The sequence below is a fragment of the Podarcis tiliguerta genome (genome assembly GCF_965153285.1).
Source record: "Podarcis tiliguerta genome assembly, chromosome: 5".
In the NCBI taxonomy this organism is placed as follows: Eukaryota; Metazoa; Chordata; class Lepidosauria; order Squamata; family Lacertidae; genus Podarcis; species Podarcis tiliguerta.
Window position 1 is genome coordinate 48,938,696 of NC_139538.1, and position 25,781 is coordinate 48,964,476.

Genomic DNA, 25,781 nt, shown 5'->3' on the forward strand with positions numbered 1-25,781 from the left:
CCCCACTAGAGCACATGGTGTTTCCCTAGCCAAGTTGGCTTAGCTTTTAAAAAAACAAATAAATGCAGTGGTCTATTTTAAATCACAAAATGCATTTTGATGGCACCCTAATTGGGCTCAGGTATACAGGATGGGCTTTTCTTCTGCAAGCCCCACTTAGCAAGGCAGGATATACTTCTCCCAGTCCTTGCCTGGGGAGCAAATAATGCACTGGCTGACATGCCCAGTGGGTGAGATGTGGCTACCCTCATTTGCAATCATTGATTCTCCTGCCCCCAGTTAATTATTTGACTAATTGACTTGTCTTGAGTCTTCTTTCTGCATGTGGGAACAACAATTTCTCAGTTCCTGCTGCCTCCTGATTAGCTGCTGGATAGCATTATCATTTTGTATCCAAGATGGCTTCAACAGAGTCATTTTCCTTTGGAGAACAAAGCACTGGAGACATAGGGTGGGATCCAACAAAATAGACTAGCAGTGACTAGCAGGATCCAACAAAACAGTGACTTGTAGTTGTGCAATGTAGTTTGCTCACCTTTCTACAGCTTGAGCACTCTCTAAATCTGCTCCAGGGGTTCCCCCAACCCTCTACAGCCGATCGGGGGCGGGGGGCACACAGAGAGAGGAGAGTGCAAGGAAATTACATTGTGCAGCTAAAAGTTATTGTTCTCATGTAACTGTTTAGTTGCATGCCACTTTTACAGTTCATTTAGAATATTGCTGATTGAGAAAGAGTGATACGGAAAGCTGTTCCCAAACAAATCGTCAGTGCAGGCTTTATATTTGAGAAAGCCTAGCTTAAACGCCAACTGCTTCCATAAAGGTGCAGAGTACGTCATTCTCCTTCGCTCCCTTCTGTACACTGTGAGGTTTGCCGCTGAGAATCTCAAGCGGGTAGATGGAACAGGGAGCCAAAGTTCATGGGCTCTCTGGGAGACAAAGACTGCCAAGCAGTAAGAGGTCGCTGGCCTTTAGCCAGGGTTAAACAAACAGTGAGTATAAATAGAGAAATAATTCACTACTAATTTGCAACATTCTATACCACTCCTGGGCAACGAGACCATTTTCTACCATAGAGATGAAATAGTCACCAATTCTTTCTTTTGATGCTTTTGCTGAATGTTGAATTAATGTCCTGCAAAAACAGTGTAGTACGCATTGAGGATCTTTTATACTCCAGGGGTCTTATACTCCCTGGCTGCTAGTATTGCAGTTTTTAGAGGCTTCTGGGAGTTAACTTGGAAGAAGATCAGAGTCCTGTCTAAGCTGTTACCCAAATATTGTATGATGTGCGTATGACAAATATGTGCTGTATCATATTAATTGCCTAATTTGTCATTACGGTGATCTGAGAGCTAGTGTTATGAGTCAAGGAAACCCAAGTGCCTTATCAGCCATGAAGTGTATTATTTTTAATGCAATATACCTATTTATATAATGCTTCTCAAACAAATACAACTTTAAAATAAGCTATTCTGGTGAACACATGTAAGATGTCACTGTGAGCTGCAGCAGTGCATCATCAGGGTTGCACCTCAAAGGAGACAGGACCATGTGCATTCAGCACATTTTCTTCTTTCAGATTCTTCTCCCACCACCACCATTGTGTGCACAATATGGGGCTGGGCCACCAGGAACTGGAATGATGGAGCTACTGCCATTATCCTTCACAGTCATCTGCATTCACCTGGTGCAATCACTTTTTATTCATATGTACTGTAAAGGTAAAGGACCCTTGGATGGTTAAGTTCAGTCAAAGGCGACTATGGGGTTGTGACACTCATCTCTATTTCAGGCTGAGGGAGCCGGCGTTTGTCCACGGACAGCTTTCCAGGTCGTGTGGCTAGCATGACTAAACTGCTACTGGTGCAACGGAACACTGTGACGGAAGCCAGAACACACGTAAATGCCGTTTAACTTCCTGCCGCAGTACCTATTTATCTACTTCCACTGGTGTGCTTTCGAACTGCTAGGTTGGCAGGAGCTGGGACAGAGCAACGGGGGCTCACCCTGTCACAGGAATTCAAACCGCCGACCTTCCAATCGGCAAGCCCAAGAGGTTCAGTGGTTTAGACCACAGTGCCACCCACATCCCCATCCATATGTAATACCAGTATGGGTTCACTTTATGAGGCTAGGAAGTAGAACTGCAGGCACGAGGTTACAGGATCAGCATTGGCTAATCCAACTTCCTGCTAGTGCATGAAATCTATTACAGTATTACAGCATCCACCCAGTTCTATTTGCCTTGACCATGTCTAGGGTTGGAAGATAAAAGAGGACATGAAAGCTCTTGAAGCTTGGAAAGCAATCTTTATATGGCACCTGCAAACTTTTGAATAGCCCCATTGCTGTAAAAAATAAATAAAACAATAGCACAAACTGCTCTCTTTATGTTAAGCATATAGACAAAAAGAGTACCACCATATTTCTGTTAGTCTGGTTGCATGCAAAGAAGGGGGAAATACAATGCGGATGTTATTCCTCTGATTCATGCAATTGACACAGTTGAGTTTGAAGTAAATAAAAGCAGCAATTAAATGTAATTTCTTCTTTCTTTCTTTCTTTCTTTCTTTCTTTCTTTCTTTTTCTTTCTTAATACCATCCCTTGCTTTCCAGTCCCCCTGATCTGATTAAACATACCATTAGCTCATAATTCTGCCTATACAGATTCACTCTTTCGCTTGCCATATTTACATAGAGTAACACTATCTGCAAGTTATGTCATTCACCCATTTATGTAACCACTGGACTGACATAAGAAGTAACAATGGCTGGCACAGAATTCAAGGAGCTCAGAAAGACTAACCTTCCACTTCCTTGCAACACATCGTCGAAAGAAACTTGCAAGCAAACAAAACTACAGAGACACAAAAACATACAGAAACATCTTTCTCTCAAAGCACACATGCACACTACAGTTATTCCCACAACTCATTTTCTCATATACATCGGGTAGCTTGATCATATGCATGTTTATTCAAAAATAAGGTGAGGAATGGGTAACAAAAAATGTTTAGCATGGAGAAGACAAAGAGGTGATACAAGAGTCATCTTCAAATTTCTGAAGGGCTGTCACAAGCTTTTTTCCCTGCTGAACCAGTGGATTAATTTACAAGAAAGGAGACTCCAAGTAAACATTAGGCAGAACTTTGTGATGGTAAGAGCTGCTGAACACTGAAATGGGCTACCTCAGAATGGGCTCCCTATCCTTCATTTGAGGTTTTTAAAGAGTTTGGATAGCCATGTGTCAGGACTTCTTTAGCTGTGATTCCTACATTGCAGAGAGTGGCTCATTGGGTCCCTTCCAACTCTACAATTCTATGGTTCTATGGCTCATGGTCATGATGGCCTTTGGTCGGATCCCACAGGGCTCTTCTTATATTAATAGGAGTTAGTAAAGGTAAAGGGACCCCTGACCATTAAGTCCAGTCGTGGACGACTCTGGGGTTGTGGTGCTCATCTCGCTTTACTGGCCGAGGGAGCCGGCGTACAGCTTCCGGGTCATGTGGCCAGCATGACTAAGCCACTTCTGGCGAACCAGAGTAGCGCACGGAAACGCTGTTTACCTTCCCACCAGAGCAGTACCTATTTATCTACTAGCACTTTGACGTGCTTTCGAATTGCTAGGTTGGCAGGAGCATGGACCGAGCAACGGGAGCTCACCCCATCGCGGGGATTTGAACTGCTGACCTTCTGATTGGCAAGCCCTGGGCTCTGTGGTTTAACCCACAGTGCCACCTGCATCCCATAGGAGTTACTCCCCAGTAAATTAAGGGTGAGCCCACAAGCCTCCCTTTGCTCATGCCCCCAACACACAGCTACCCCCTATGGCAGGAAGACGGCATCACTGAGCATCCCTAGAGAATGCAGTGCCATAGGAAGGAATGGGCTTGCGACAAGCCACTGCTTAGACGCAGGCATGGCCAAACCTGGCTCTCCAGCTCTTTTCGGACTACAACTCCCATCACCCCTAGCTAACAGGACCAGTGGTCAGGGATGATGGGAATTGTAGTCCTCAAACAGCTGGAGGGCCAAGTTTGGCCATGCCTGGTTAGAGCAACAGCCAGAGGCAGGAGCTTTTGAGAGCTTGGCCCCACTTCTTGTGCTGACCCAGCAACACTCATCCCCGTGAAAACCAAGTGGAGGTTCAAAAGAGCAGTCACCTCTGTATATACTAGCCTGCCCTCCCACACTGGGTGGCAGGGAATATTGGTCCTTTAGTGGATCAGCTAGCAAGTGATTGTGATGAGGAGCAGCTGCTGCTTCCATATGATCATTCACCATCTCCATCTGGATGACACTGCTCCTTGCAGGTGGAGCTGCAGTGGAAGGGATGCTTGGACAAGAAAGCAAGCAGTAGAGGCTGCAGGAAGCAGCTGGGGTTTCCTGCTCCTTCTGCATTAGAGAACTGGTTGTTAGGTAGCAGAGAGGGAGGAAAGATGGGAAGCATTAACTGCTTCCACCACTCACTGTTCTCTGTGTTGTTGCACAACTCCCATCTGCCCTGGCCAGAACGACTTGAGATGATGGCCAGGGCAGACTTAACACAAACTGGAGAGCGGGAGGTTGGAGAAGACTGCTCTTGCAGGTAGGCTCCCTGACAAATATATGAGGCCAGTGCTTTTCTCTGGGGGGGACACAGGGATACACATACTCCTAAACATTTTGTGAATCTTTTGTCCATTTACTGTATTTATTTTTCCCAATTTTCTTGAGTCAAAATGCGAGTGGCCCTAAACATATTTTTTTTAAAGGCACTGTATGAGGCAACCAACACACACTGCACAAAACTGGGTCCTCACAGCCTGTCATTCAGTGTGAAGCAACCAGGCCAAGCCACAGACCCAAAAACTGAGTGATTCCCAAGCCTGGTGTGGTTTATTTTAGGTGAGTGTTTCTGTATATGTCTGTTTGTCTATACTTTTTTTGTTTGTTTGTTAACTTTCCAAACATTTCTGTTGTTTTCTGTAAATCGAGGGGGTGGGGGAGTTGATAACTTAATACAAATAACATGTTAAATACTGAGAATCTGAGGAAATAGCAGGTTGGCCCACTCTGTGAATGAAGTGCAAGGTGGCCTCGCCCTCAATTCGAGCGCAGGCTTGAGCCCACTTCCCCTCATGCCGCCGCCCCAAAGCCGGGCGAGAGGGGGCGCCAAGCCGCGCTCAAGAGGGACCCCAGCGACCGGCTTTGCTGTTTTTTTTTCCTCGGAGAGACGTAGCCGGGACAGCGGCAACGGGCCCGGGCTGCTCTTTGCGGCGCCGGCGCTGGCGCTCTGCTCCGAGGCTTCCCTCAGCCTCCCTTGCTGGCTCTGGCCAGGGAGGGTCGTCCGCCCCGCGGTGGAGGAGCGGCGAGGAGGAGGAAAGGGCGCCGCAAGGACACTTGGCCGGCAGCGGCTGGAGAAGCGCCTCCCGCAGCCCCGAGACCTCGCTCGTCCCTTCGAGCCGCAGCTTCGGAGGGCGCCTTCGTAAGGGGCAAGGAAAGTGTTCTCTGCGGGCTCCGGCGCCTTCCCTGGCGAGGGGAATCCCCACCAGCTCGGCTCGGCGTCCGGCGCCTGACCCCCAGCCCAGCCCGCGGCTTCCCCTCCGCCGGGACCCTTGGCGGCTCTGGCCCTCTCGCGCTCTGTCGAGCTCCTCTTCTGATCTCCGGAGGAGCGGCCGCGGGCGCCTCGGCTCGCCATTGGCTGCCCGGCGCCTGACGTCGAGGCTGTGGGGAGGCGTCGCGGGCGCGGGCCGCCGGAGGATCTCTCCCAAACATGCTGAAAGCCCCCGAGCAAGTGGCGGCGCTTGCAGCAGCTGCGGGAAGTCGATCGCCGCCGCCGCCGCCGCTCCTCGGGCGCTTGCGAGAGGGCAGGTCCTCTTTTCGCCTTCATGCCTCCGGCCGGGCTGCTCTGACGTGAGCCTCACTTGGACAGCCATGGGCGATGGATGGGGCTTCCTGGAGAACAGCGCTCACAACAGGTCCAACGCCTCCAGCGACAGCAACGGGAGCGACGCCTCCGGCGACAGCAGGCAGCTGGCCCCCCAGGAGCTGTCCCAGCAGTGGGTGGTGGGCATGAGCCTGCTGATGTCCTTGATGGTGGCGTTCATCGTGGTGGGCAACGGGCTGGTGATCGCGGCCATCGGGCGCACGCAGCGGCTGCAGACCCTCACCAATGTCTTCATCACCTCCCTGGCTTGCGCCGACTTGGTCATGGGCTCCGTGGTGGTGCCCTTTGGGGCCACGCTGGTGGTGCGCGACTCGTGGCTGTGGGGCTCCTTCTTGTGCGAGTGCTGGACTTCGGTGGACGTCCTGTGTGTGACGGCCAGCATCGAAACCCTGTGCGTCATCGCCATTGACCGCTACCTGGCCATTATCTCGCCCTTCCACTACCAGAGCCTCATGACAAAGAGACGGGCCAAGATCATTGTCTGCGTCGTTTGGGCAATTTCCGCGTTGGTGTCCTTCTTGCCCATTATGATGCATTGGTGGAGAGACACAGGCCATGATGCTATGGAGTGCTACGAAAACCCCAGCTGCTGCGACTTTGTCACCAACAGGGCCTATGCCATCGCCTCCTCCGTCATCTCCTTCTACATCCCCCTCTTTGTTATGATTTTTGTCTACCTGAGGGTCTACAGAGAAGCGAAAGAGCAGATGAAGAAAATTGACAAGTGCGAGGGCAGGTTCTACAACAATCACCAGCAGCAACATCAGCCAGTCCACCAGGACCTGCCGATTTTGGGCAATGGTCAAGCCAATAGAAGGAAAACCTCTCGCATTTTGGCTGTAAGGGAACAGAAGGCCCTCAAGACTTTGGGCATCATCATGGGAGTCTTTACTCTCTGCTGGTTACCCTTCTTCTTGGTCAACGTGGTCAAAGTTTTCAACAGAGGCCTCGTACCCGACCAGCTCTTTGTCTTCTTCAACTGGCTGGGCTATGCCAACTCTGCCTTTAATCCCATCATCTATTGCAGGAGCCCTGATTTCCGCAAAGCCTTCAAGAGGCTGCTGTGCTGCCCTAGGAAAGCCGACCGAAGGCTGCATGCTACCACTACGGAGCTCTCTCGTTACCCTGGGGGCTTCATCAGTACTCTGGGTAACAGCCCTCCATGCACTCTGGGAGGGACATGGTCTGCTTACAATGGTGGGACGCAGGATGGAAGTGACTCCAGCTTAGAGGACAGGAACAGTAAAACCTCCTATTCAGAATCCAAGGTATAAGGGCAGGTGGTGGGGAGCATCAAAGCCATGGATTAGGTGGGCACACTGCAGTTCAAGAAGAGGAACCAAAGAAACAGGCAAGGGAAGAAAACCACCAGGGGACTGGCTAATATACAAACACCAGACTGAGCTGTCTCACTTGCAGGGGGGCGGGGCGGGGGGGGGAGAGATTTTATTTACTTAAGGTGAAAAGCAGGTGAACATGTATGCATCGGACCACTTCTGACTCATCAGAAACCGAAGCAAACAGAGAGCAACTGACCATTGAACAAAAGAGATAAACGGCCCATTTCCCCAAGCTATTTGGATTATTATTATTAAGGATAATAATATTTGCATGGAGGGGCTGTTGGTGAGCCAGGAAGAGGGCAGAAATAAGTTGGAAGGACTTTGCACAAGAAGTGTTTCAGGAAGAGCTGAAGTCGTGGCAGGCACTTAGACTGACAGGCGTTGAAAAGGGCGGGGGATTCTTCTTCTGATATTGAGGGAAACAGGATCAAGCCCTTGTTGGCTCGACCGCAGAGCTACATAGAGCGTTTTTTTCGTTGTTTGTACTAATCCCAGGCATTCAGTAGCAGAAAAAGTAGCCTGGTTATTTATTTATTTTTTAAAAAAGAAGTGCTGGTCACCCAGTGCAAATTTCAGGCACTCAGCACCTTTGCAAACCGTGCTAAAAGTCTCTTTAATAAGCCATTGAAAAACTATTCCTGCGAGTTTTACCATGCAGTCTGATCCTATGAGTTTGATGGAACTTACTTGCAAGTAAGTGTGTGTTAGCTAGTAGCCTTAATAACTTAGTGGCCACACTCTTCTTAAACATCTAGAAGGTAAATATACATCAGTAATATTGTTCATTGTCATGTTTGTGTTCTGAACAAATCTCTCCTGTTTTTGATTTTTTTCATCCCATTGACTTTCTGGGGTGTGTGTGTGCAATTTTCTTGTCCTATGAGACAACAGCAATCAGGCTATAAAACGTCTACCTCAAGCTGTGCATATTGTACAGAAAACAAATGTGTTTATATTAAACAGCTTATTTATGTATCATTAGTTAGGGTTTTGTCTTTGTTTTTTATATATAGAGAGAGAGGCAGGAGCATTGATCCTCTGTAGACAATTTGTTCACATTGAAAATTTAAAGGGGGGGGGGGGGAATTGGCTGGGGAAACCAGAAATGTTACTGCACATTTGAAAAGAATGAGAGAGGTTTTTCTTTTGCACAGTGTTAGCAATTGTAGTTTGATGCATGCTCTCTGTCTCTTACACACACACACACGCATACGCACACACACACAAACAGAGAGAGAGAGAGAGAGAGAGAGAGAGAGAGAGAGAGAGAGATCCACTGGAAAACAAAGAAGGGTGTTGTTGTTTTTTAAAAGCATCAAATCCCATCCTGATATTTGTTGTTGTCTGATACGTTGTCATTTTATTAAAAAAAGTGTTTTATATTATTTAATGGAGGTACTGTAAGTGTATTCATACTATAAAAGAATCTGTTCTAAGAGATTTTATAAGTTATATTTTTTATTCCCAAGAGCCCATGTGAACCTGTTGAGACTTCAACACTTCATTGTCATTTCCCATTTTGTGTATGTGTGTGTGTGTGTGTGTGCTCGTGCATGTGTGAGTGTGTATGCATTTTATAATGTATTTATATACTCTGGTGCAGTTTACTACTGTATAAGTCATCGGTCTATGTGCAATAAATGCCACTGCAGCACAAGCAAACCTATTTACGGTGTGTCTCTGTAGGTACAGAAACTATAACCAGTTCTGATGAAAAAAGCAGAGTCTGTTTTGCTGAAAATATGGATTGCATTACCAATACTGTTCAACTTAATGGCTTTTCCTGACACAACAATCATTTTTTAAAAAAATGTGCTTGCTGTACCAAATAAGGTAGCGTTCCTGCTAGACTGAAGGCTGCTGACTTGCCCTGAAATTCCAGAGCCAAAGGCAAGTTGTTTCCTGGCTGGCTATAAATACATTGGCTACTTTCCTTTGATAGATGGATCTTATCATCGGTTTGAATCTGCTCTGATAATAAGAATGCCAGGCCAGGTGGCTGGAGACCTAATATTGAAAGTGACAGGGCTGTGTCTGGGCTCATTTGAGAACTGAAAATTAGGAAGGAAAAACCAACTGTTCGCTGGGATGCAGAAGCCATAAATCTCTTACACATGATTAATTTCATTGAAGTCACCAGGTTACTCAGGCTACTGAGATGAGAGATTCTGAGAATTAAAGGCTAGTCTCTTCTATCCACTTAACTTCAATTATCTTTGGCGATGTTTAAGTCATGTATGAGAGAACACCATTAAAAAAACACACGAGTGTTAATCTTCAGGCCGTTTACTACGCTCTGATTACTTACATGGACCACTCCACGCTAGCTGGTAGGTAGATTCTTAATGTGTTCCTGCGGGAACCTTGTCAGCATTGTCATTTCTTAAATGGAGAAGCTGGTGATAATTAGATAGTGTTGCTTACTGTGATCTCTTGATGATACAAAGCAATCAGGAAAAGGAAATTTATCAGAACTTGAAACTACATTCATCCATGCAGTGAATGCTGAAGTCGTTAACGGGATTGTTGTTGCTGTGTTTGATGATAATTTTGAATTGTTTTATATGCTTTGCTCTTGGGAAATTCGACAGTCTTGGTCAATTCAGTTCCCAGCTTGTGGGATGTTAGCAGTTAGAGTTGCTACCTTTTTATAGTCGGGCTCCTGTGCACAACAGGCAGAAAATCCTGCAAGCTCAATATGTGCTAACCACACTGCCGTTAAGGGCACAGAAAAACCTCCACCAGACAAAATCCAGTATTAACCCTGTTGATCAACCCTACTTGAGGCAATCTTATATCCATGATCTGAACTAATTAGGTTTGGGATATTGATGATCAATACGGAGTGCAAGGCGATGAAGCAATCCTGTTGAAATAAAGGAAATGGTTGCTCCTTTTAACTAATTGCTCTCTGCATTTGGTTTTGGATGGAATTCTGTGTCAAAGTGCAGGTTGGGATAGATATCATAAACCTTATGGATACAAAGCTGCAGATTTTTTAAAAAAGCATTTTGTGCAGTGTATTTCATTCAAAAGATTACTAAAGAGAGAACCTGCTTTTATTAGAGGATAATGTTGGCTTAGGTCTGGACTAAGCTAGCTTAAAGGCAAAGGGACCCCTGACTATTAGGTCCAGTCATGGCGACTCTGGGGTTGCGGCGCTCATCTCGCTTTACTGGCCGAGGGAGCCAGCGTACAGTTTCCGGGTCATGTGACCAGCATGACTCAGCCGCTTCTGGTGAACCAGAGCAGCGCATGGAAATGCCGTTTACCTTCCCGCCGGAGCGGTACCTATTTATCTACTTGCACTGGCGTGCTTTCAAACTGCTAGGTTGGCAGGAGCAGGGACTGAGCAACGGGAGCTCACCCCGTCGCAGGGATTCGAACCACTGACCTTCTGATCGGCAAGTCCTAGGCTCTGTGGTTTAACCCACAGCACCACCCGTGTCCCTTAGATCCCATTGAAATCAGTAGGGTAACTTAGTCATGACTTGACCAATTGATTTCAGTGGGAACTAAGTACAGCTAATCAAAGCTTGCTTCCCAAGGCACAAGTCCCACTGAAGTTAATGGTTCTTAGTTCTTAGTCAACGCACACAGTATTGTGTTGTTAGTCTAATGGCCATGAGGGACATAGAGTGTGCTGCCCATCTCTTACAATTGATTCTGTTTTCTATTTATTGCATTGTCCCGCTCTTGCTCTTAGGAGCCCTACCTGCATCAGTTATTCCTTTTTAATAGGAACATACTGTACTTAGCATTAAGTAGCATTGGATATGCGGGCCAACAATATATTATGGGCCCTGCTTTTTGGCATGGGTATGGCTTCTTTTCAGTTATAGCAGTGTATCCCCCTGCTTCCCACCACCACTCCACCCCCATTTAATAATGGAATGTTACCATACAGGAAAAGTAGGCTTTGGGAGCTGAGTGGATTTTACTGATAGCAGTAAAGCCCCAAAATATTTGTCAGTGGTGATGCAGCAATATATTGTTAAGTGGAGTCATTAAGATTCATTTTGACAGATTTAGGGCTGGCACACCAATCCGCACGGTCCGGTGTTATAATACCATGATCATTAGTTGCTTCGGATAGTGTGCTTCAGTGTTCAGTGTGAGCTGGCCCTCCTGACACAATGCCATGAACAGAGCTTCATGTGTACCAAAGTTTAGTCCTGGAGTTTGTCTTGTCAGGTTGGAATCACACGTTCATGATATGCACCAAAGGTGTTTTTTTTTGAATCTGTGATGCTCCCGGCTACTCTTACAGGTGCGTGTGCAAAAGATTGACCTTGGTATCTATGGATACTGCACCAGCTAAAAGCAGATGTGAGGGTGCTTTTGGCTGCCATGATATCTGTAGATCGTAATCTGAGATAAGTGAAATTACCCTGTTGTCACACATGCTTTTATTCATGGCAAGAAGCACTGTGCATATAAAACAGACTTTGATGCATAAATTAAAAATATAACTGCCTACAGAATATGTGATAGAATAAAAAAAAGGAGAGTGTTTGAGTTGCGAAGAGTGCTTTTGTCTCATTTCTGAGTATGTCTAATACTCATACTGAGTATGAGTATTTAATCCGACTAAGTGCTTTGAGAACAGCATAGGTAGGTAGATTGGTATATAGATAGTCAGCAAAGCTGCTGAGAGAGGTGTAGGTAGTTTAGGAGGTAGAACTTACCATAACAGAACTTTTCGTATTACACTGATCACTGAAAAGGATTCATTTCTTGATGGCTGCATCTTCTGCTGAAGCGTTGATTCAAAGATGCTGATGTGGCTGCACATGTGCTCATCCGGTTTGTGACCCTGTGGCAGCATCACACGTCACATGGGATGTGGCTTTTCAGTGGATGCAAGGGGGAGAGATCACCAGAAGTAGGAAGCTGATTGTGGGTTTGAACCTCACGTTGGGCAAAATATTCCTGCCTTGCAGGGGGTTGGACTAGATGACACTTGCGGTCCCTACCAACTCTACAATTCCAGGATTTTAAATGGAAGTAACTTTACACTTCTCTGAATCAAAACCTTTTGTACTTTTTCTGCTGCAGAAAGATCCACAAACAGTTTTGTGGGCAGGGTAAATTAATTTCCTGAGATAATGTATCTGCACATGAGCAACAGTGAAAAGTGTTTCGCCTTGCACACAAGCTTGCTCTCTTTCCCGTGCCGACTCAATTACCATACTTATGCCAAATTAGTTCCTCTCCTACAGTCATTCTGCCTGGTATAGGGTTCCTTGCTTAGTTTTGTTCCTTTATGTCACTGCTCCACACTGTATAATCGCGCCTTCCTTAAGAGCAAATTCAGATGTGTGGGGAGGGAGCAAGGTACATCCCTCTGGTACCAACACAGGATGCACATGTAGTCTCTTGGAAAGCACACATGCACACCAAAACTTCTCTGTATAGGGAGTAGGAACATAGAGAATTGCCTTATGCCGTCTAACTTCTTCTTGTCTAGTCGGACTAGCGGCAACTCTCCAGTCTTTCAGGCAAAGCTTTTAATCAGCCCTACCTAAAGATACCAGGGATTGAACCTGAGGATTTCTGCATGAAAATTATGTTACAGACCTTCATCCAAGTCAGGGAGATGGTTTATAGCCTAATCTTCTCCTTGATGAAAGAGCTTTCTGCATGCAGGGTTAGTGGGGTATGGGAGTGTTTTCAAATAAGCAACTTCCCATCTCCATTCTAATAGTGACCTTTTATACATGGATTGGCTGTTAGCCAATTCTCAGCTTCTTAATGGAAATGCTGCATACTGAGCAGGGGTTGGGGGTTCCTGTTGAGGGTTGAAATAGTTGAGCGTCATGTTCTCTCCAACTGGCCCAAATTCTTTGTGAATCTCTTTGTGGTCTTCTCTTTTTTAAAGCACCCTAGATGTGATGCTTAATCAGAACCATAGTCCTGACAAGGAACAAGTTTTCAAAATCCATCTAGCAGTACAGCTCCAACCCTGATTTCATAGCTCTGATATCAAACATTATCTGGGTGGGGGTGTGGAGCATAAAACAATAGAAAACTAATTTCCATGCAGGACCATGTTATAAATTGCATCAGAAAGTATGAAGGTCTTGCAGCATTTCTTTGAAATTAGGGTGACAGTTTGCATTCTCCTCCTGATTTATTTGTCTGCTGTTAATATTTCTCCTCCTACCAGTAGCAGATCAAGATCCCCATAGGAAACAGCCTCCAAGGTGAACCTAGGTCAGTTGTCACCGAAATAAAAATATGCGTCTTGCTGTCTTACAGTGTGATGGAGAATTGTTTAAATACTGGGGTGTTTACAATTCTCTGGAGTAGATCTAGATTCCGTGGAGGTAGAATTTAGCACTCAGATTACTAAGTAAAGAAATGTTATGGCTGTCAGTCAAACAATTTAGGCTGTTAATTGTTTTGACTAATCAGTTAACAGCATCAACTTATGGGTGCCTACTCAAAAGTAAACCTCGCTGATTTCAGGTTCGTGTGTATACAATTACAAACAAGAATTCAGAAGTAGGGAAAAGGCATCCTTTCTTTATTTTCGGGTGATGCTCACGTACCACAGGAAGCTGCATCTTCAAAGTGGCCTCCTTCACATAAAATAAAGGGAGGAAAAGTTTCCTCTAAGAAGGTGGCTGCCACCCATAGATTTGTACCTACTTACTTACATTTCAGTTTAAAATGAAAAATGCTACCCTATTAATTGAGGGGACCATTTTTTTTAGCCAATCAAAACTTGAATAACCCACTGATCAAATAAAAGATGCAGCAATGAAGAATATAATGCCACTGGTCTACTTAGGTGCCTGCATGGAACTGTTTGCGAAGTAGCAGTTTCACTGAGCAGCTGTTTGGCAAGCTATGGAGAGCAGTGGGAAATAATCATTCTGGCTTCTACCCACTGAGCAGCCAATTGGTGCTTCTCTGATTATCAGACTGGAGAATTGTACCCATGGCACCTGTTTGTGTGCACAGCTTCCGGTCCAGCAAGGAATACCCGCATGGAAATCTGCTTCTATAAACATATGGCCCCAGCCTGGCTTCAAATTGCTTTATATAATAAATACCAAATGTTTGTTTACCACATTGATACCAATTTTCCAGCATCATTGGAAAGTCTTGTATCTGATCACCTTTTATCCTGAAATCCTGGTCTGGAGGGTTAGTGGTAAGGACGGAATTTTCTGAAAATCTCAATGGCAAGTTAATCCACATGGACTTTTATTTATTTTTTTCAAATTCCCACCTCTTTCCTTCATTTCAAAAAGAAGCATATTTTTCTTTTCTTTTTGGATCTGCTAAAAATATGAGGAATTCTCACATATTGCATACATTATTATGTGCAAATATTACATGCATTTACGGTACATTCCAGGTATCCTAAAGTAACCAGTGCAAAAGCACACACATACAACAAAGCATATAAACATGCTTGCATAGGTATGAATATTTATAAAATTATGTGTCCTGCTTTTGGCTTCCCATAGGCATCCGGTTGGCCACTGTGAAACAGGATGCTCAGCTATGTGGGTTATGGGCCTGATCCAGCAGGGCTCTTTTTAAATTCTTAAATATAGTCCCACATAGGGCTTGACCCTTCTATATGCTTAATAACCATATTTTTGGTGTATAATTTTTCCATATGGTTGGGCTTTTCTTACAAAAAGAAAAAGGAACACACAAGCAGTTTGGAGATAAGCACACAATGTGAGAGGCAGTCCAATGCAGACAGGGCTGAATTAGGTCAGAATTGCCTATTTCCATGTATAAACTTATTTTAAACAGAGTTGTCCTCCCTCCTGGTTGGGAGACCTCCAGAACAATGTAGGAGGTGACACAGGAGGCTGCAGGGGGGAATAAAGAGTTGGCAAAAGTCACCTTCTTCTACCTATGTCAGTGGACCCCCTCCCGACTGGAGCCCCTTCTGTGAACAGAAGGAGCTATTCTAGTCATAAATGGACAACTCAGGATTCAAGCCTATATAAATAATCATCATCATCATGAAACCATTGCCAGATGAAGTACAGCACTATTCTGCGATTGAGAATGGGTGAAGCAACATCCTACAATGTCACCTTGAACCCGAAACATATCTATAGCCAAGGCATACCATATGCTAACTAGGGGAGTAGAAAGGACAAAGCATTTATTGACGGGAAGGCTTTGAATGATTATTGTGCAGTTCACATGGAAGGTGCTAACATAAGATGATAAATTCTTACTAGGATCTGTCCTGAAAAGTTCCGACAGCACAATGGGACGTTTTGCCCTCTTGACTTCTCCACATCTGTCCTGGGGATTCCCTCCTAAGCAGATTTGGGGATGGCAGGAGGAGGGCAGGCAGTCCTGTTGCACAAGCAGATGTCATTCCAGTTGTGCATTTATTTAGTTGAAAGCCACCCCTAATATCTTTGTTTTGATGATGGCAAGGTAAAGGTAAAGGGACCCCTGACCATTAGGTCCAGTCGCGGACGACTCTGGGGTTGCGGCACTCATCTCACTTTATTGGCCGAGGGAGACGGCGTACAGCTTCTGGGTCATGTGGCCAGCATGACTAAGCTGCTTCTGGCAAACCAGAGCAATGCACGGAAACGCCATTTACCTTCCCGCTGGAGTGGTACCTATTTATCTACTTGTACTTTGACATGCTTTTAAACTGCTAGGTGGGCAGGAGCAGGGACCGAACAACGGGAGCTCACCCCGTCGCAGGGATTCGAACCTCTGACCTTCTGATCGGCAAGCCCTAGGCTCTGTGGTTTACACCACAGCACCACCCATGTCCCTTGATGATGGTAGTTTACTATAGGATAGCAGCACTACTAAAGTCAAAGCTCTAGTACTGCACTTGGACCCAGCTATGTTGCCTCTATCATGCAATCCACAAACTGATTAAACTGGCACTTTTGCACTTAAGATGGTTTGCAGCCCTTCTCTATGCATGTATACTCAGAATAATACATATTGATATGTATTACTAGTATAACATAGTAATAGATACTAATACTAATACTAATAATATTCTACTTATGTATTAGCCCCTCGCTCCTGTTCTGAGAAGTGCTTGGGTAAGTCAGAAGAGGGGGTGACGTTTTTAACAACAGTTATTTAATAAAAGTCATACACTGTGCGATGTGTGCTGCTGATACAGTTCTCATTTAACATAGTATTAGAAAAAGCAACCATATAGATTCCAACAGACATGTGGTCTCCATGTGCCCAGGAAAACAATGGGAAGAGTACTGGCGAGGGCTTTACTCTGGATTATTCTCCCAGTACAGTGTGTTCTTAAGGACCGAAAGAGCATGCAAAGGGAAGAGTTACAGGACAACTGAAATATTGCAAGGCAGCGAGTCCAAACATCCATGATGGATATTTATTTGAAGCAAACCAGACGTGGATTAAGAATGGGAGCTGTAGTCAAAAGATCACAAATATCACACACACTTGTGCTGAGCAGTTTGGGTAACCAAAGGAGCAAAGGAACAAAAAAATAAATCACAGCCTATGATCGCAGCAGCACAGACATGTTGACCTTAATAGGTCATCCCGTCCATTCTCCTCCAAAGTAATACCCAAAGGATCTTTAATAGATATTTATCAAATCTTTTTTGAAAAAATGTCAGATATTCAAGATTCACTGTGTACTATGAGTTTATTCTACTATTCAACTATGTTTAGTGTTAGAAATCACCTCCCGATGCTCAGACTATTCCTCCGCCCTCCTGTTTGAACTCATTATCTCTTGGCTTACTCTCATTGGTTGTCCTATTTATAGCAGTCTTGGGATCTATTCAAGCAGTTATTATGTGCTCTCCCTTTTCGGTGAGAACAATGTCCAGTTCCTTCAAACCTTCCTCACAAGATCCTATATTTCAAACATTTAAAATGGCAACCTTTTTTAGCTGTGGGCCGGTCCACCATCCCTCAGACCATGTGGTGGGCCGGACTATATTTTTGGGGGGAAATGAACGAATTCCTATGCCCCACAAATAACCCAGAGATGTATTTTAAATAAAAGGACACATTCTACTCATGTAAAATCACGCTGATTCCTGGACTGTCCGCGGGCTGGATTGAGAAGGCAATTGGGCCGTATCTGGCCCCTGGGCCTTAGGTTGCCTACCCCTGATTTAAAATATATTTATGAGACATGCCCTGCTTGAAGTTTATGAACTGTTGTATACTGGAAGGATATCATCTAATGCATTGATTTAACTGGTGGACAGAGACTCATAAAAAAGTTGCCACCTGATCACCCCCCCACCCTTTTCTCTTGTTTCATATGTTTGGTGCATGGGGGGGGGATGCAGTGCCCCCCACCCAGCATGGCTAGCATTCAAGGATTATGAGAGTTGTACAGTACTCCAATAACACGTAGAGGATACCAACATTAGTTACTCCTGGATTAGGGCTTGCTTTTTAAGATGAGAAGAGAAAAACTAGTAGACACCATAGGACAGAGGGAGAAAAGAGAAAGTTAAACATATTTGATTTTATAAAATTTGGTCCCATTTTTCCATTTGGAGTTTACAATTAATGGAAGGTCCCTGGTTCATAAAGTTTGACAGTTACTGTTCTAGTCCAAATCATTGCATTGATGCAAGATTTATCACAGGAAAATATTCTTCTCACAAATAATCCATGCACACAATAAATTAAGGTATCCAAAGTTAGGATTTTGATGTCATAATATTGGCTTGAATTTCAGTAGCCACTAGAAGTCAGTCCATGCAGTTGTTCTCCAGTGAGGTGATCTAGTTAGGTACTTCCATAGAGCTTATTTATAGAAGCATTCATTAGTTATTAGTGGAATGGATTTTCATAACAGTGGATTGGATTGTCATAACAGAGGTAGCTACTGACTATTTACATTTTACAGAAGGACAAAACCAAGTCATGGGTTAAGTTAATTAACTTACTCAAAGCCACATGAGAAATATAAAGCATTCTAAGGAATGAAATATAATTCTCACATGTCAACTATGCCATTCAGAATTATAATTTCTGGAGTTTTAGACATGCTAATTCACTTCTGTTTAGATAAGAAGCTTTGAAAATATCGAATTGCTTTGCTCCAGATGGTAGCATAGAGGCGCTTGTTTCCAGAGCATGTCAGGACCAGAGACCTCTGAGAGGAATGGAAAATGTGCCCCTATGTGGGCTGCCATTCATAAACTGTGCGGGGGCAGTACCTGGAAAAGTCATCAGTGAGTGGTAACTTCAACTAGCCAAGCCACACACATAGATCTGAAAATGCTGGCAACCTGGTCTATGTGTTGTCCAGGACATGCAATCCAGTCAACCGTTCGTTTCCAGCAGCATGTGCTATTTTTGTTGCTAGCTCTCTCTTTCATCGGGAACAGCAGTGTTTTAAGATTCAAAGGCCAAATTCTTCATATTCTCTCGCTCTCTCTGCCTAATTAGAAGCTCAGTTTTTATTAATAACTTCTAAGGAGCTAGTGTGCAATGTGGCTTTGTTCTGCACCCTTTCCTAATTTATTGTAATTTCCTATCTGGTAGAATGTGTTGACTTCCTTTCTCTCTCTAGTAATATATCAAATTGCATGGATAGGAGCCCTGAGCTAGCTACACAGACACAAACAAATCCTTTGCTGAGTTTTTATTGCACAATCTTGATGGAGGCTTAATTTGGCTCTAATATTTCACTAGATCCTCCAAATGGCACTAAATAAGCACACTTTTATCAGCACAGATTTGCAAATACAATGTGAAAGGAATTTGTTTCTAATTTCAACAATTACCCTCTTATTTGTTTCTTGATTCTCAAAGACTCACCCACCCTTTACCACTCATTGTTCATGTGTAAAAACCTTTAAATTTAAGCAGGTTAAAAGATATCCCACCATTGTCTTCTCATGGAGAGGGTGCTACCTTTGCCAGATCAGTGCCTTCCTCATATCTTGGTCATCTCTAAGAGGTTCAGGGCACTGCTGTGGTTCAGTTCAAAATCATTAAAAAGGTGAGCTGGGATGAAACTGTTAAAATAACTTGGCGTCTTGTTTATTGGCCTGTGGTAGGTGATGGGTTGGGATGTAATTGTCGTTTGACTAGCAGCCAGCTTTGTACTAATCAGAAAGGAGAAGACATGTTCTGCTGGAAGGATTAGACAGCTAAAAATAGTTCTGCCATAGCCACATCAGCAAGTGAAATGATATGAAATTCATTCACGCAGTCCCACCACACACACACACACACAGAATTATTTCAGTTTCACTCTGAAAAAGCCATAGGTTAGTAAACGCCTCTCTTTGAGTGTGTCAAAAAAATATAGTAATGTGATCTGCCCAAATGGTGTTAGGCACTTTCTCCCAATAGAATGACTGTTAGCATGCCTCACTGCTTTGCATTCAGAAGCTGCCAAATCTTAAAGGGCTAAGGAGGAAGTAAGCACACTTGCCTTTGTGTAAATAATCATGTGGCTCTTTTAAGACCTAACGGCAGGATTGTTATGATTGCCTTACACAAGAAATCAATATGGTTTTGTTAAAACAGATGACCTCTGCCTATCCCTCCAAAAGAAACAGCCACAGTAACAGCAGCAGAGTCGGTTACCTAATTCAATAACCCCTTGGTGCCCAACAAAGCCAGAGAGATTGAACTGAAAAGGAGAAAGAGAAAGAGCACGACTTTGATCACAGCAACTGCCAAAGCTGGAGGATATCCCTCCAAGCGAACAAAGAGCAACATCAGAAGAACTACAAATGACCTGTTTATCAGCCTGGAGATGAGACTGCCCTCCGCCTAACTGGTCTTCCAATCTATGAAATGTCACTAAGGGCTGAAACAGATGTTATGTGGGATCTTTCTCACTCTGTGTGTGTGTGTGTGTGTGTGTGTGTGTGTGTCTGTTTCTGTTCATAGAAGCAGCAGTCCTGCAAGGCTCTGTTTGTGATTGGAACAGTGGTGCTGGCGAAAAGGTGTCAACCTTTCGTTTTACAATTTTCTGCCTTTAAATCTATTAGACCCCCTGAAGCTGCTAAAATGCAGAGCCAATACAGGTACCTGCATTTCCCCCCTCCTGCACCCCCACAATGGTGGGGATTCTAGAAAACAGCAAAGAGAGGAGTGGATTTTTACCACCTTCCCTAGTGTCACTGTTGTAATCACCCCGCTCCATTTTCCCTGGTTGCATTTAAGTGCATTTAAGGTGGTGGTGGTGGTTGTTATTGTTGTTGTTAGGCTTCTTAGAGAGATTCAGTCATAGAATCAGCCCTGTCAGGTCTGTTTTGGCAAACTTTATCACCCATAAATGCCCAGAAAATGTTTTGTTCCTGAGTGATAGATAAATACTGAAAGTAAATAAATTTCTGCAATAAAATTCTATAAACAGATCAAAGAAGAGAGTATTTAGGAAGCATATCAGTAAGGGTGTGTGTTGGGAGGAGGGGGTGAATAAACTGGATCTGCTTTTGAGAAGGTATGTCTCCCATCAGTACTGTGCCTGTCTACACTGGACACACTAGTATTACAATTGCATTTGAAGTGAAATAGCTTGTGGCATGCTGCATTTCTAAAAAGAACATAGGGGAAACACTGGAATGCAACAGTTTGTCAGTACAGTCATCTGGATTCTCCATAATCGCAAACCCCTGAACCAATGATGTTCATTCCAGAGGAGGGACACGGGTGGTGCTGTGGCATAAAGCATTGGAGCCTCTTGGGCTTGCCAATCAGAAGGTCGGCAGTTCAAGTCCACATGATGGGGTGAGCTCCTGTTGCTTTGTCCCAGCTCCTGCCAACCCAGCAGTTCAAAAGCATACCAGTGCAATTAGATAAACAGGTACTGCTGCGGTGGTAAGGTAAATGGAAATGGCTTCTTTCAAGACTTATTATTCCATGAAAAAGTTCAGGTGACCACCAAAACCAAAAGAGTGTAGTACTTTACGAACCTTATAAAGAACCTTATCTTTATTGTGAAATGATCAAGGCTAGTCAACAAGTTTACTATTCTCACTCTTGATTTGATTCTCTAGAAACCAGTTTACCTAAGGACTACTTCACACACATTCCCGCCCCCCAACATAGCTATAACTCCATGAAAAATACACACCCCGTCATTTGCAAAGTGTGCTGCAACTGTTTATTTTAGTACGAGGACTTGGATTGTGCAAATCAGTTTCCTGACCCAGGTACTTCTTGCAAAATAAACATTTGCATCCCACTTCACAAATGTCAGTGTACTGCTACTTTTCTCCCTCCATGGAGACGATCTCCATGTTTTTACACACACAAACTTCAACAGCTGTATGTGAAGCTACCCTACAAGTTCTCTCATAGTGCTCTCTGGGCTAAGAACCTCAGCAGCATGTGGAAATGACCATTACCGTACTTCTTATTAATGCACATCTCTGCTGAATCTGAAAATGCAGCTTCCTTTAACAACTTATTTCAGTCTTTAAATGAGCTCACAGTCCTCACAGCCTTAACACTTCACCCACACTAGCTCTCATATGTAATATGTAGCACAGAATATGCAGTCTACTGTTAAAATTGAGCTATAAATAAGGACTTGAATTCCCAGAGCAGGCTAGAAGTCATCATCCCCATGAACCCCAAATGATCTTCCCAGAGCATCCAACAGCAGAATAGGTGGGGGTCATTATCCTGCACACAAGAAAAATGCATTATTTTCCCCACATGAATAAACATGTAGCTGCAGTTGTGTGTTAGGCATAACAAGATATCCCAATTGCATCTTTGGGTACCCAAGTCTAAAAGAGTTAGAGGGTTAGGTGGACTTCTGGCATGGACTGTCTAGCATGGTTTTGTCTATATTGACTGACACAAGCTCTTCAGGGTTTCAGACATGGGTCTCTCCTAGCCCTACTGAAGATTTTGGGGGTTGGATCTGAGACCTTCTGCATGCAAAGCAGATCTTCTGCCATTGAGCCCCCTCCTGCGTTTTAATCCCAGTTCTTCTGCTTCTGATGCAGCCAAATTCCAGGATTCACCAGGATTACTGGATTAATGGATCCTGTAATCAGTTTGACTGCTGCTATAATATCTGGAAGTCATTTCTGAATTGAGTGGCTGCAGAGCATCTGCCTGACATTCAGAACCACCACATTGTCCACCCTGCCCCCTAATTCTCCCTTTGCTTTTGAACATCTTTATGTGTCAATCCTTCTCCCACTATGATTATTCAACCAGGCTAACCAAAATTATAAAAAGGATGTTGCTTAGTTTTAACAATATGATCTGGGTCACATGAATAAGAACAACTAAAAACCTAGGAAAAAAATCCCAATAATTAAAAAACAATTAAACATTTATAGAATTAAAACTATATCTATCTCAACACAAACAGCACTGCACCAGCCCCCTCAATAAAGCAGTCAGCTTCCGAAAGCCTGTTGGATCAAACCTGTTGGACCTGCCAGCAGAAGGATAACAAGGTGGGAGCCAGTCAAACTTCTCTACGGAGGGAGTTCCAAAATCTAGGAGCAGCCATTGAGAAGGCCCTGTCCTCCATCCCTACCAAGTGTGCCTGTGAGGGTGGCAGGACAGAGATAAGGACCTCCCCAAAACATCTTAAAACCTGGGCAGATTTATAAGAACAAATATGGTCTTTCAGATAGCCTAGACCGAAGCCACATGGGGCTTTTTAGGTCATAACCAGCACTTTGAATTGTGCCCACAAACAGACCAGCAGTCAGTGGAGCTGTTCTAGTAAAAGAGTCATGTGAGCCCTATAACCAGCCCTGGTCAGCAATCTGGTTGCAGCTTTTTGAGCCAGTTGAAGTTTCTGAGTACTTTTCAAAGGCAGTCCACCATAGAGCATGTTACAATGATCCAAATGTGATGTAACTGAGGTGTGTGCCACTGTGGCCAAATCAGTTACATCCACTTAGTATCTCTCTTCAGATAAAAGCCACTTCATGCCCCCTTTTCCAAATCACTGTGTAGCTATGCCTTGAAGAGTAGGTTCACTTCAATTCTTCTGGGAATTTGGGCGAATTGCTCAAAGGCATTCAAAAAGACACGTTCTGTGATTTCTGATTAATTAATCTCTAATGAATGTACTCTCATTCCTTTGTTACAATCTCTAATACGGGTAAGAACCACTACTTCAGACATTAGGCTCTGTCACTGAGATCAGTCAACACAGATTAGTTAACTCAGAGTACTTCAGGCATCCTTTTGTTCATATAATATAATCACTTTGCCTTTCAGTTTTCATTTCATAATTGCATTTCTAGTTGGCCATATCCTACCATTCATACCCTGAATGCTATATAGGTTTGAAGAGTTGTCTCCTGTCGTTTTATTTTCCACAGAATATTTCCTTTAGACTAGATTACATGACCAAGATTCTAATCTAATCAAAAGTCATTCAGATTTGGGTGTTGAGTATTTGAACATGTTAATTCATGCATTTTTTAAATTGCTAATTGTATGGCAATGGAGTTAAGCTTTTTTTTTTTTTTAATGAAATAGGAGAGGTCAAATCAACTGAAAAACAGGCAGGTGTTATTGCAAGATTTGTGTGTTTCTGCATAGTAGAGCAAAGCCCTGCCTGCTATTAACACTCACAACTGAGGAATGTGGAGATAATAAGCTTGAGCAATTTCAGTGTCACAGAGTTGTGTCAGCTAGGGACACACAGAGAAAAAGGATGTCTAGAGTAGGGGAGTGTGTTTAAGTACAGTAAGTATATTATGCAATAAACAGAGACAGACAAGCAAGCAGACAGTTTCTACCACAATCTAAAAGAGTCATTACAATCAGCCAGGGAACTGGGAACTAATGCAGCAAAGAGATGAGCCTTTAGTAAACAATTCTTAGAGATGGGATTGGATGGAGAAAGTTGGAATGGGAAGGCATTTTAGTGATAATCTGTCCGGGACATGCATTATGAAAGATCCCCAGCCCACATCCAGATTCTCTAAGGAAGCAACAATGCAGAAACTCAAAGAAGAATGGGGAAGCTCAGCCATTGCAAGCCAGTGCAAAAATCAATGCACAGAGTGAAAGATAGAGTCCATAGGCTGAAGGTTAATATCACAACTAGCTTCATGAATATGCGCATGACTATGCCTAAAAACCAACCAATTATATTATAGCAGCAGCCAGGTATGAAACTACTATTCAAAACAATGAGTGTGTAAGAGGGCAAATTGGCAATATGAAAGAATGCTTGAAGTGTACAAAGCAGGGAAGAATAAGCAAGAGGTGTAGCATATCAGAATTCAGCACACAACTGCCAATATCTTGGAAAGGGCCTCTGATGCCTTCATTTGCCAGCAACAGCTACCAGTATGTTAAATGGTTGACAGGTTGACTTTTCTCGCCATGGCGTTGCAGCTGAAAGTGGCAATGGTACTCCTTGTCATCATGTGAAGGCTAAGCTCCTAAACTGTCTACCTGTTCCTTTAGAGAAAGAGGCATAATCCCATATAAAACAAGTAATCGAAGCATTCCAACTCAAAATCGGAAGGGCTACTAGCCACCAGGGCTTATTTATTTACTTATATAAAATATTCCTGACCCACCTTTCTTTGCACAGTCTAAGACAGCTAATATGAGAATCAAAAGCATACAGTAAAAACCAGCAAACAAAACAAAAGTCCACAGGAAACCTGAGCACCAATTTCTGCATCAGCTGAAGTTTCCAAGCCACCTTCAGAGGCAGCTCCATCTATAACATGTTGCAGCAATCTAAGCTAGAGGTTATCAGACAGGGGCACAGCTGGGTCACCAACTGAAGGTTCATGACACTCAGGCCATCTGAACCTCAAGCGACAGCAAGGGAACCAGAAGGACCCCTTCAGAGAGAGTGTAACCCCATGAAGAGCAGGTAATACCCTCCTTCCCATATGTCTACCCTTTTCCAGCCTATAACAGCTTCCAGACATTGACAAAAGCAATGTGCTGCCACTCCTGGCTTCGGTGTAAATTGGACCAGGGTGGGGAACATTCCTCTGCTTATGAAAGCATCCAGGTATAAATAAGTTGACAGAATTCACTTCTGCCCTTGGATCAGTTGCAAATACAACCACAGTTTATTTGGTTATGCTTAGCACAGATCCGTTGAATTCAATGGGACTTGAATTGGTCAAGGATCTGCTCTAAGCACAGTTAAGTCTGAATACAACTGGTTGTGTTTTGGTGGCCCCAGTCACGTATGTCTACTGTCAGAAGCAGCCAGAGTTTGTCAAGTGTGTTGCAATCACGATGATCAACTGAAAGGGAAAGAACAGGGGACTTAATCCAGCCTCCCATATCCCTTCGTGAATAACGTGGCTACACATCACTGGCCCAGGCAATGGAACTGTACAAGCAGATCCCCTTTGTTTAGGCAGTTCCCTATTTATCTAGGGATGTCCGTGCGTAAACCTGTTTGCTAGATCAGACCATGATTTTTCTTTTTAAAAATTACTTGAAAATAATTGTGGATTTTTCTGTTGTATTCCGTGTAATATTGTGGAAGTTTAACAGTAATGAAAAGGAAATTAATTTACTTTCCCCTCCTTGTTTTCGCTTATGCTACA

At 43.9% G+C, this 25,781-nt stretch overlaps 2 protein-coding genes across 6 annotated transcripts in view; both read left to right on the plus strand.

Moving 5' to 3' along the window:
- Positions 1-24,972, plus strand: part of LOC310677906 (uncharacterized protein) — a 64,462-nt gene extending 39,490 nt beyond the window's left edge. Inside the window, exons 3-5 of one of the 5 annotated variants that reach the window (XR_014511502.1) lie at positions 1,583-1,724; positions 1,796-4,890; positions 24,797-24,972. Coding sequence is in view for 2 of the 5 variants with exons in the window: in XM_083441135.1 (XP_083297261.1) it covers positions 1,583-1,724; positions 24,797-24,801 (147 nt within the window). In the remaining 3 variants the exon portion in view is untranslated. Of the gene's footprint in view, positions 1-1,582; positions 4,891-19,782; positions 20,673-24,796 lie in introns of those variants that run through there. The other 4 variants (XR_014511503.1, XR_014511504.1, XM_083441135.1 and 1 more) reach the window with 4 other exon arrangements.
- Positions 5,207-8,937, plus strand: ADRB1 (adrenoceptor beta 1). The gene has a single exon (XM_083441127.1). The coding sequence runs from the start codon at positions 5,920-5,922 to the stop codon at positions 7,204-7,206; it is 1,287 nt and encodes a 428-aa protein (XP_083297253.1). The 5' UTR covers positions 5,207-5,919; the 3' UTR covers positions 7,207-8,937.
- Positions 24,973-25,781: the final 809 nt, after the last annotated feature.

Bases quoted from the DNA above. Each gene is read 5' to 3' on its own strand.
- ADRB1 (XM_083441127.1), top strand. From the start codon at position 5,920: ATGGGCGATGGATGGGGCTTCCTGGAGAACAGCGCTCACAACAGGTCC.